The 12,512-nt window shown below is 41.8% G+C and overlaps 1 protein-coding gene across 3 annotated transcripts in view; it reads left to right on the plus strand.

Moving 5' to 3' along the window:
- Window positions 1-12,099, plus strand: part of nt5dc1 (5'-nucleotidase domain containing 1) — a 65,933-nt gene extending 53,834 nt beyond the window's left edge. For all 3 annotated transcript variants that reach the window (XM_027283960.1, XM_027283959.1, XM_010747635.3), the window contains exons 10-12: window positions 3,668-3,841; window positions 6,859-7,027; window positions 9,539-12,099. In XM_027283960.1, coding sequence (XP_027139761.1) covers window positions 3,668-3,841; window positions 6,859-7,027; window positions 9,539-9,651 — 456 coding nt within the window. In that variant the 3' untranslated portion in view covers window positions 9,652-12,099. The remainder of the gene's footprint in view (window positions 1-3,667; window positions 3,842-6,858; window positions 7,028-9,538) is intronic.
- The last annotated feature ends 413 nt before the right edge of the window (window positions 12,100-12,512 follow it).

Genomic DNA, 12,512 nt, shown 5'->3' on the forward strand with positions numbered 1-12,512 from the left:
CATTTATTCAACATTGGGACCACAGCATCATTAGAACAGAGGGCTAAACTGCAATTTAGCAGCTTGGTCAGCAGAACTCTAAAGTTTCCGGACGGAGGCATATGTGGAAGATCTGGGTCGCTACATCATGTTTATTTGTGCAGAACGTAACATAACGTAATGTATTAAAATTCCCAAATGAACTTTATATTTTGTTGATACAGGAACTCCCTCACTCTTATTCCCTGTCTATGCCACTAAACCACTTGCTCTCTCTCCTCCCTTTCTCAAACCAAAGGAAACTTCTTTGTGTCAACTGGTACATGAAATAAACAAAGCCAGAACACAACAGGTAGAGTATCTTTCCACCTGAATAGTCTCTTCTGATTGATCTGTCTGATTAACATTGATTTGCATTAAACAAAAATTTGAATCTGGCTCAACTTCCCTGCCACAGGTTGCTGCATTTCTTCGGGTACCCCGCAACGCAGTCGATATGCACTCCCCAACTCAAATGAATAGAAAAACCTGTGTTTTCTAAATCTAGCCAAAGATTCGTCTAATTTGATGTTAACACCAAAGATGATGTTTCATCTCATTGTTGTAACATTTAATTTAGTATTGAGCAGAACTGTTTTATGACTTTTAGGAAAAGCCCATTTCAAGTCTCAAGCCAGTAGAAACACGTCTGAGGTTGAGTCAGGTTAAGATCTTGAAGGCTTGTTCAAGTCAGTCGTAAGTCTTTCAGGTCTCAGATGACAGACAGTTAAAATGACAGAAATTGAGCAAGTGTATTGCTGCTACGCTAGAAAAAGAAAAACATATCAGTATATGTATATATATATATATGTAGTATATTTCACAAGATACTTTCTAATTTTACGACATACAAACTCATCATATTTTCTCACCAAGAAATACCAGGTTTAGGGTTATGAACCACTAAAGTCTACAGGTCTGGTATTGACTTACAGAGAGCTATTACACCATTCAGATGATTTGACTTAATTCTAAAATACATAAACTGTAGAAATCCTGGAAAGAGGAAGAGAGACCCTAATCCAAGATACTTTCCCTAATACCAAGAAAAATCAAGACCAGCTAATCTCCATCAGTAGTAATTACAGACACAGAAACGTCTCATTTTTATTTTTAGCAATTAGAATCCATTCAGTAAATGACCAGTCCTAGCAGTTGTTCAGCAGATCAGATGAAACTTTTCTTAGCCTACACTGATACAAGCTGCACTGCGGCAGTGAAAGTCATGTTCAGGGTAAAGATAAAAGACAACAACTGCAATGAACAGTGTCATCCTGCGTGGATACGTTTCTAAGTAACAGAGCAGCGTCTGCAGCCTGATTCACTTCATGGTGTTTTCCTGCATGTGGAGCTCGGTCTGCTTCAGGTAATGTATCTGCATCCATCCACAATGAATCTCTTCTATAATATGTTGCCTCTGTGCTGGAATCCCTTGCCTCTGCAAATATTTATCATAGTGATCCCGTGACTCTGGCTGCAGGACTGTTGAGCAATGAGAGGTGCAGCGCATTTTGGGGTACGAAGACACCACTGTGGGCAGTTCTGGGAAAGTCTGTTGGAAATGTGATTCCTGCAGCCCCCCCCCCCCCGACACCGGCCCACAGCAGCTCCGATTAGCCCGTCTGTTTGTTTACATGTGGGCTGGCCCGAGACACAGCACAGCTCTGTGAGGGGGAGGGACGAGACGCAGCTACTGGAATGCCTTACATCCTCTTCATGGCCTTCTGACTCCTGTAGACAGGGTTGATTAGTTAGATCTCTCTCTCTCTCACACACACACACACACACACACACACACACACACACACACACACACACACACACACACACACACACACACACAAACAAACAGAAACTTCTGTTATCTGTATTTGTGGTGTACAGAAACAGTTTACATGATGCAGCTTACATAAGACTTTTACCTAATCCACACAGATAAGTTGCACATGCATTAGTGACCCTGAATGAAAGGTTCAGGTCTTCAGGTTTCATTAAAATAGGATTTTGGCTTTGGTTGGGAAAAAAACCCCAAATATTAACATTTTGAGCCTTGAGCTACAGCCTGAATATGAAAAGCAGGCAGCAAGAGAGATCAAATTTTGATCCAATATCTCTGACACAACGAAGGACTTATTTTAGAACACAGTGTACTTTTGAACATGCCTTGTTCATTTATTTGGATGTTACAACACGGCTACTTTCTGACTCGTCGTGATGTATCTGCAGAGAATTATCATCAACTTTGCATTGGCCCTTAGCTTTACAGTGTAAAGCTTAAGTTTTTTGTGCCTTTTAGCTCCGTTTTGGTTTTCAATAGCAAGACTTTGAAATAAAGAGTTGAGGAATACATCATTGACTTTGCTTTAATTACTCAGCCCATTTATTGCAAGTCACATATACACGTACACCTCAGCCATTCATTTTTCAACCCTTGCAGTTTTGTTTTTTAAATTATATATATTTTTTCCACTGTTCAGGCACACATTGGTACACACACATCCATTTGGTATGAAAATGTATTATGTGCTCGAGCAAACTGAAACAATCAAGTCAAACTCTTAGAGGTTTTTTGTTGTATAATCCATTAGCGCGGACATGAAGTCTGTATATCTATATTTAGTTACATCATTGTTGTGTTAACCTGCACTAATTACTATTACATTACAGTTGTTATGTAATTTTAACAAAAACTAATTCAAACTCAGTTACGCAGGTCAAGAAACCTTCAGGAGGCTGTTTTGTGGCACTACAGAAATAAATGGAAATCAGTGGGCACCTGCAATCAGAATAAAACTGAATAGAATTCACTCACACTGGTTGGCAGAAATTGAAAGTAAATGGTAACTGGACTGTTCTTATATAGCACCTTTCTAGTCTTCCGACCACTCAAAGCACTTTACGCTACATATCTCATTCACCCATTTACACACATTCATACACTGATGGCATTGGCTGCCATGCAAGGTGCCAACTGCTTATCAGTTTGAGGAGCTAACCATTCACATACATTCACAGTGATGGTAAGGCCTTCGGGAGCAATTTGGGGTTCAGTATCTTGGCCAAGGACATTTTGACATGCAGACTAGAGGGGATCAAACCAGGGATCGAACCTCCTCTACCTCCAAGCCACAGCCGCCCACGTAGTATAAAGGATTTATGTTAAACAGTGACAAGTTGTGGGCCTTTCACTTTTCAGCCTCTTACTGTAAAGCTTTTTCCCTGTGTTCAGAGTGTCAGCTGACTTCTGCGTCTTGTCATTTTAATCTCCAACATTTTCCACTCCTTACTCCATTTCCTCTCCCATTTGAAGGGAATAGAAATAAATGGTTGTTGAAATGGGATTTTAAGCTCTGCACGGTGTGCACCTGCACTTCACTTTTGGAATGTGTCTCAGTAAAGCCTGCCTCAGCTTGCTTTTCTTTCCAGATGTGGAGGACAAAAGAGACGTGATGGTCAAAAAGGTTGTGATGAGTTTTGCAGAGTAGCGTGTCTGGCCTAGTTCACCCTGGGGGCTCATAAGACCTATGCCAGCTGACTTTGAAAAGAATCCAGCTGAAGTGCGACTTTACCACAGCACTTAAACTATTGTGCAGTTAAAAGTAAACAATCTGTCCTCTCTATCACCTTCTTTTTCCCCCTCACCCTGCAGGTCGTGTATTTTGGAGATAGCATGAGGTCGGACATGTTCCCTGCCAGCAGCTTTGGGAAGTGGGAGACAGTAATGATCGTAGAGGAAATGGAGGGGGAGGGCGTCCCAAAGAGTAGCGCCGCAATGTCCAATGAGGCCCAAGTGGAGCCGCTGGAGAAAAAGGGAAAGTTTGAGGTAAGTTCACTGAAGCAGCTGTTTCCGTTTAGCAGCCGTTCCACCATTCCCGACCCAACCCCCACCCTCAACTCTGTGAGCTTTTTCCTCTTCCTCTGGCCTAATGCCACCATATGCATGTGTTAGTCCATGCATGCATATTCATTCTTTTTCATCACCGTTTTTTATGTGTATTGCCTCCCTGAAAGTGTGATGTGTGAGTTTTGACACTGTCACGTGAAGTCAGGCGTGTCACGTGACACGAGTTTATGTTAAATATGAGATGAAGGATATGTCAGTCCTCGCAGGGCATATGAGGATTTTAATAAACAGGATGTTGAGATACTGTTAAAAAGTGAGGAGTCAGCTTAGACACACCAGGACCAGGAAGAGGGGGCTATCCAGGTCTGCTGTACTCTGTCTGTCTGACAGCAACAGCAACGCCTGATAGTCACATATACACCCACATACAGTGTACACTTAGTACGTTAGTAAAAGTAATCCAATTTAGAAATGATAGCTCTGCAATTCAATATAACTTTGTTTAATTACGGCCACCATTCCTATCAGACATGATAACGATGTCTTGCCAAAACAGTTGCTGAGCATTAACTGGTCAGTGGCACAAATTTGCTCCCACTGAACCCCCTCCCCAACTATTCCCCACTCGTTTGGTACGCCTTCAAGTTCTCATTGAATCCAGTACACCTTTGGTATAATGCTTAATTTGTGTTAGTCTGTGGTAGTTTGATCAAACTCAAGTTCCTCAAAGTGCTCTTTCCATCTGGAAGAAACTCAGAGTAAAGCCACAGCTTCTTCGCATTGACCAGGAATCAGTTTAGGTGGTTTGGGCATCTGATCAGGACGCCTTCTGGGCGATTCCCTTTGGAGGCTTTCCAGGCAAGGTTTAATTGGTACGAGACCACGAAGTAGAAGTAGGAGAAGACAGAAGAAGTAGAACACTGAACACACTGGAGATATTGTATATTTATTTTGGCTTGGGAATGCTGTCGGATCCCCACAGGAGCTAGAAGAAATTGCTGGAGAGAGGGACATCCGGACAACCTTGCTTGGCTTGTTGCCATCGTGGCCATTGATGGTTTGCGAGAAATGGGTGGATGTTCAAACACAACTTGAATATGTACCATGTAACCACAGACAAAGCTTCAGTCTCCGTGGCTATGAAGTGAAGTCATTGCCAAAGTGCCAAAAACTGCAGTTCCGCAAACATCCACTTGAGGCTGGCTCCAGAAGTCAGTCAATCTCCATAAGTCCCCATGTTCAAATGTCCAACTTCACAGCAGAAATAAACATGTTTACAGCCTGGTACAAAAAACAGTTTTGGTCTCTATAGCTAATTTCCCCGTTCATGACAACTGTACTGAGGGTGATTATTATTATTTTTTTTTTTATACAACTCATCTGTTCAAATGATATCAAGGCTTAAAGTTATGCAGAATTAACAACGTGGTTGCTTTGATTGACAGGTGGGTAGCCAGGCTTTATTCAGCCTGCATCAGGTCCACCCACGCTCCTTGTCTTTGTCCATTATTGCATTATCCTGGAGGCAAGACTGTCAAGATGTAGACCAGGGGTCTCCAAACTACAGCCCACGGGCCACATCCGGCCCGCCTAAACAATTGGACTGGCCCACTTAACGATCCCAAACAATCCCTCTAAACATGGCCTATTTTTCAAAATTGCATTTTCCTATTATAAAATATCCACACTTAATGATTAAGCTTGGCATTCTAATTAAAATCTACCTTATTTACGAACTATTTACAGTACTAGCTAATTTTCATCCCCTCACACAATAGTATATTCCGACGTGACTTTGCTCGTGATCAACTTCTGTGCAGTCGGGGGATTCAACTCGGCGGGTCAGGGGCGGCCGCACGGTGCGGGACGAACCCCCTAGAGGGACCTCTCCCCAGCGCTGGCTGGCTTCCGTGGGCGCATTTCCTCCGCGGCGGTGCGCCGCGACCGGCTCTGGGTCGGCTTGGAAAGGCTCGGGGGCGAAGGTGACTCACGGCTCCGGCCACGAGCTTTACAGCGCCCTCCTCCACTTCTCGGGGCCATGGACTTAGTGCTCGCTGCGGCCTCTCCACGACTGTCGAATCGCAATTTAACGCAACTTTCACTTCCTCCCGCAAAAAAATCGCAACAAAAATGTAAAAAGCACCGCAACTTTCACCGCAATTTTGAAAACCTCATGCAACATCAGGCATTTTAGGCCGTAACTATTTCAAAAAAGGCCCGTGAAATCCTGGTGGACTGATATAATTTCCGGGAATAGCCTGACCCCCCCCATCACAGAAAGGCAAGTTGATGTGGCCCGCGCCGAAAAAAGTTTGGGGACCCCTGATGTAGACATCCAGAACCTTTAGACAAATGGTTTATTTTCTAAGGAGACCCGGCTTAACGAGGAAACAAACCTCTGATAGCTGGCAGGAATGACAGAATTCTTGAATGCATGAACCTCCAACCCAGGAACTCTTATCTGTGTCTTTTGGACTTCACTGAGGGACTTTGGCCAAGTAGTAGTGATCCTGATCCATTATTCCTGGACCAGACCATGTTCAAGTAACAAAGAAAATAACCTACAGTAATCTGATCAAGGCAAAAAACACTTATAAAGGTGTCCTTTATGTTCACTGCAGAAATCTGGCATAAGGAGAGTGAGTTTATTTGGGCTGAAACTGTGGAGTAGATATACAAAAATATTTTCCCGAGGTATCAGAATGAAGAAGGTCAGTGAAGATGGAGAATTTTAAATAATGGTTTATAAAATACATACAATAAAATGTAGATGTTCCGTTATTGATAATGAGTAACAGAGCGGGGGATTTCTGAGAAATAATAATTCATGCAGTAGTCAAAACAACCCTCCAAATTTCTTGGGTTAAATCCAGTTTGAGGTCTTCTGATACTCCCTGTGCTCAAGCTACAATTCCCTTCTCCTTTTATCAGGCCTGCACATGTCTGAAAGATGAATCCTGACACACAGTCACATAGTTTGGTCTGTGTGTCGACAGGAGCAGGGCATGAAGGCACCGTCCGCTGCGTCAAACCAGTGGGGCTCCTACTTTGTCGATGTACACCGAAGCGGAGGAGGGGACGAGGAGAGCCAGAAACTGACCTGGTGCTGCCACTGCATTCACAAATACAGCACCATGGCCATCCCCAGTGTGGAGCACATAGCAGGTATGGTGCAGAGTCATGTCATATTCACTATCATTAAAAACACACTGAGATACTTTGAAATGATTTATTAAAAACTAAAGATTTTGAGTAGAGGTTGAACTTGACGTTGCGGAGAAGCTTTGGTTGGGAACCAAACCAACAGATCCCCTAAAACCCTACAGAGGGTAGAAAGCAGAGGAAAAAATGGAAGCAAGAATTTGGGTAAGGGGGAGGGGTGCAGAAAACGAGAGCAAAAGAGAAGCAGAGCGCTGGGAGGATATTTATAGGAATGTCAGAAGTGACACAGTTGAAGTAAAGTCCTGGTCCTGAAACTGTGCTGATAGATTCAATAAATAATTCCACCATTCCAGTTTCTACACTGTACCATTTTATTTGTCTGTCAGTGAAACTTAACACTTCCTGCGAATGTTTCAAATTAAAAGTCTACCAGGAGTATGCACTTGGAGCTGCTGGAAAGTTTTAATGTGAAACATCTCTGTGGGAATGGATGAACTCTGAAGATCCAATTAAAGCTGCAGTTTGTGCTGACAGAAGAAACTAAAACAGCAGGGCAATAAGTATGACTTGACTGGTATATTACAGTGCATAAACATGGAGGAGAGGTGAGTCTGCAGCATCAACAGTAGATGAAGGCATCTCAAACAGAATAAAGAAAGTGAAATGTCAGGAATAAAGTGTGTGGTTTTCTATGTAGTTCAGTAAATAAAGAAACATTTCCAATACACTGACTTTCCTCAGCGTATAAACATTGTGATAAAAACAAAATATTCTTCAACCGAGCAGTATGAGTATGTTTGCCACAGTGTTTCTGTAAATGCACCCATATGGTCCACAGAACATGACTGACAAGCAAAATCCTGATGTACAAACAGGAAAAAACAATCTGGTGTTAAAGTTTTAGTGGTTAAAAATCTCTGTATTCCCACATAAAACATTTCCTCCATCGTTTCAACGCAGAAACATTCACGAGAATCAAATCAGCGACAGAATCAGATGCAGATGTGCAGCCAAAATTAGAATGAACTCCAACCACCGCTGCTGCAGAGCAGTTCCTGGGAAAATGGTACCAGTCTCCTATATAATGACGAGCTTGGCTGTTTTCACTGGGATCATTGTTGATCTGCTGCACCGTTTGCTCAGTGCTTTTTTCAGAGTGCATTTGTTTCCCAGTAAATCTTCGTTAACAGTGACACGGATGTCACTCTTGATGCACATGACATGTGCATGATGTTCTTACAGGGGTACAGATTGCATTCATTGCATACAAGCCACACCAAAGTTTAAGACAGCTGTAAGGGTTCAGTGTGCTTCAAACAAACTAAATTAAAGGAAGAAGTGTTCTGAGTATCCATATTCACAGGTGAGACAGAAGGTCTGCCATCTTAGCCTCCTCCTGGCTGCAACCCACTGTGCTCTGAGTTCTCTCTGAGAACTCTTCTGCACGTCTTTGTGGTCCTGACACAATGAATCGTGTGCATACTTTCCTCGAACGCACATAGTGTAAAAGGGGAGGTTATTGTATAGAACGAGGAGTCAATGTAGCATCAGCCTCAGTCCAACAACACAGAGGTGATTTGTTGGCACTGTCCCAGTGCTAGCTGTGCAGCTAACTGGGTTAGAACAACAGCTACAGTTAGTAACTTTAGCTTAACTTTGGGTGATTTGCTCTGAATCTGTTACGTGGCCAAATCTTCCAAATATCTCATTTAAGTATACTCAAACAGGCTTATAGTTTTTTGATCTCACAAAGTTCTGATCTTTGAGACTCCTGCTTCTGTATCTTTCCTTAGTCATCACCTTATTCAAGGAAAAATAAGATGATGACTCATTTCCTCATTTCCTGACATTGGTATGATGTGTGAGGAGGGAGTTTCAAATCCTAAATGGCTTTGTTTGTAGCACACTGCCCCTAAAAAAAACTCCTGGCCGAGGCCAAAAGCCAAGAGAAGTGATGCACTTTAACATAATACAGAATTCCCTCACGTCTGCTCACTAGGACGGACATGTCGTCTAACCTTTTGTAAAATATCCAATGTAACAAAAAACCTGACAAAACAGACCAACATATGCTCCATGTATATGTTAAAATTATCAATATTTTTAGGGGAGGGGCGTCCCTGGGCACCCTTACCGGGCTTCTGTTCCATAACTCTGTTTTCATCCCACTTGAGTTTTCAGGTCTGTAATTTACGACTGTTCAGTGTCTCTTTGGAGGCAGAAGATCAGACAGGAACGCCAGCATTCTGTGGCCTGAGTGATTACTACCTGCTGTTTAGAACAAAGTGTGCTCTTCCACTGAATAATGAATTATAACTCCTGAATATTTTCTTGGATATTTATAGGAATGTCAGAAGTGATACAGTTGAGGTAAAGTCCTGCTCCTGAAACTCTGCTGTTATAATTATAACTCTTGAGCATTTGCTGTTGCTTTTGGGCAGCAGCGGTACGTTAAACATGCAGGCAGCCTTGCACATGTACGGGATTATTTACAGTTGACTGTTCTCTTTCTAGATCTCCCTCTGGATTATAAATTCCCCAGGTTTTCTCCTGACAAGCCCTGTACCACCGGCTACTACCCCAGGCCCCCGGATTCTTTGCTGAAGAGGTGCGAGGGTTTGTCCTAAAATCAAAAATCAATAAAATAAAGAAAAAGGGAAAACGTTGAAGAAAAAAAAAAGAAGTCCTCCCTTACCCCTCTGCCTCAGGAGAGGAACGTGCCTCCATTTTTGCCTGTAGTTTCCCACCTGACCCCGCCGCCATCTGTGGAGCACAGGAAGCATACAGTCCTCACCCGTTCAGAGAAACCATGTGAATGTAAGCCACAGTATCTCTCTGTAATAACGCCAACATTTGAACGTCGTTTCGTGGTTTAGTGTACCGTACACGTGGAAATACGACATAATAAGTGTGCGTGTGTGTGTCTGCATACAGTAATAATAGGAAATGTAGTGTTTTTATTGTTTCATATGTGAGGCCCTCTATTGTTTTCCATGGTAAATGGTAAATTTCTTCAAAGTTTTCCGAAATAAAGTGAACATTTTACCGTCTCTTTATCCCTGAAGTGATTACCTCAAGAACGTTCTCCACTGTAAGCAGATGGTCACAGTGTGTTTGTCCCCTAAAAACCTCTTAAGAATCATTGTGTCAGTATTTCTGTATAAGTTATTGTGAGCTCTTTCTTTCAATATACTTTGACTGTATGCATTTTAGTGACCGTAACATGAGGTCTGGTGTTTCCCTCATGTCAGTTTCGTAGAGGGTGTTAATCTTCAGGTCATTGTTGCTAAAGACAAGGCACAATGCTGTCCTTCATGTTGGCCGTTTCAAACAATAATAATAATAAGAATAATAATAACGGATGAAGAAGACTATGCTCGATGTTCTCAGTATTATTTTTTGGTGCCAGTGACATGTGCTTTTTGAGTGATTGTGTAAAAAATGTGGACTACTTGTGCTTCATTCATATGCAGTACCAGACGAAGATATGCTTTAGCCGACTTCTGAATGGTTGTTTTGTTGGCGTGCATAGACGAGTTGTGCCATAATATTCAAGGAACACTCCGTTTGGGCGAAATCTGTGGATGTTTACTTTTTGCTGTCAAGTCACGGAGGATTGATTTTCCATTTTATCTCTGTGCATCCGGGAAGTGTTTAGCCTAGCTTAGAACCAACTGGAATACATGGGGCACAAATGTGGTGCATCACGTAGGCAGTGCAGGGTTTGTTCATTAACTGGATTGTTTTAAGTACAGGATCATAGATACACATTGCTTCGGTTAGATAGAACAAAAATAGACTAGATATGTAAAATGGGGATGAGAGGCATGATGCTGCACAGCTTTCATGGTCAATGGAACAGCTTCAGTTAATTAAAATGGATGCACCATGTCCATAGCCCCATGTATTTTAGCTGTGAGACTGGACCACATCAAAACTGTATTAAAAATACAATTTAAATCAATAAAGTGTATTTGTGACATGAAGTCATATAAGGTACAGTCACACCAGTTCCTTTAATTTATACAAAAAAAAGATTCCTAGAATGGAAATAATTACTTGGATCAAAGTGATGTCATCTGTTTGGATCAGTTCAGGTCCACCACATTTAGTCTCAGTCCTAATTATCCTTAGGTCTTTTGAGATGAAGTCCAGTCCTAAGGTCAGGTTGGGTCTTTGATAATTACTTCATACACGTAAAGTTCGGTGAGGTTTCCTGCATTTTGGATTGGGCCTAAAAATATTCATTTAGATTCTGATGTAAACGTGGTAGCAAGAGAGAGGAGAGAGGACGTTTCAGATATATGGCTGCCACTTTCTTGTGACTTCACTTTTGTCCTTGACTTTAGTGCCAAATCCCAAACCCGTCCACGTTACTCCTCAGGTGGTTTGGTGTCATCTGTTCAGCACATTTAGCTAGTTCACTAGTTTGTTAAGGGGCAGCCAATAGAACAGAGTGACCATGAACTTTACAAATGCCTTCTACTGGAGAACAAGGTCAGCCTCTCGCACTGTAAATTGTAGTTTCGGAGAGATTGTTTTTCTGTCTGAACTGTAGTTTGAGTTAGCACCTAAATTCGCTTCTTCTAAGCTCACAAACTACAATGTTTTTTTAGAAGTGCTTCTGACAAAGTCAGATTAGTTATCTAGCTTCTTTTAGTCTTTGTACTAAGCTGGGCTAAACATCACTATGCTAACCAGGCAAAGATGATACTGTAGGTAAGTTTCCAGACAAGAAAGTTTCCCCAAATGTGGAAGTGTTCCTTTTAAAATGACCATCATCTCACAAATGACGGGAGAATATTAGGACAATAAGCAGCATACAACTGTCAGCATGGATGTGAGATTGGGCATCCGAGTGATTTATTACTTGTGCTGTGTGTGCAAGTGTGTTATGCATACAGCTGTTGTGATTGTACTCTTCTTTTCTCATCTGACCTGGAAAATTTGACTTGCACATTTGCCTTATGTTGGATTCATTTGTGCTCTTATGTTCTTTAAAACACAGGGAAAGTTCAAGTCTGTGTTCCAGTGTTGAAGTACTGTCGAAATAAAAATGTTCTACAATTTTCCTACACATGTTTTCTCTTCTTTTCTTCACCAAATGAGCACTGTATTGTACTATACACACACTAATAGTTGAGTTGCACAGGTTTAAAGGGGACACATGAAGCCAAGACTGATGCATGAAGCTAATGTGTGTAAATCGGACGAGAAGCAACAATTATTTTTCTATATTTTTCACAGTTAAAGTGTTAAATGTGTTTTATATCATTTTCTCCTCCTGTGTGTCTAAAGCAGCTCTGAAATATAGGACACTGAGTGAGCGACAGTATTTAACTTAGTTAGTCTCACTTCTTCTCAGTTCAATTCAATTTGATTGGGCTATCAAGCTCTTCTGTGGAACAAACTACCATTTTGGGTTCAGGAGGCAGACACGGTCATCACTTTTAAGAGTAGACTTACATTCCTTTTTGATAGAGCTTAT

Source organism: Larimichthys crocea, chromosome XI, assembly GCF_000972845.2.
Source record: "Larimichthys crocea isolate SSNF chromosome XI, L_crocea_2.0, whole genome shotgun sequence".
Classification (NCBI taxonomy): Eukaryota; Metazoa; Chordata; class Actinopteri; family Sciaenidae; genus Larimichthys; species Larimichthys crocea.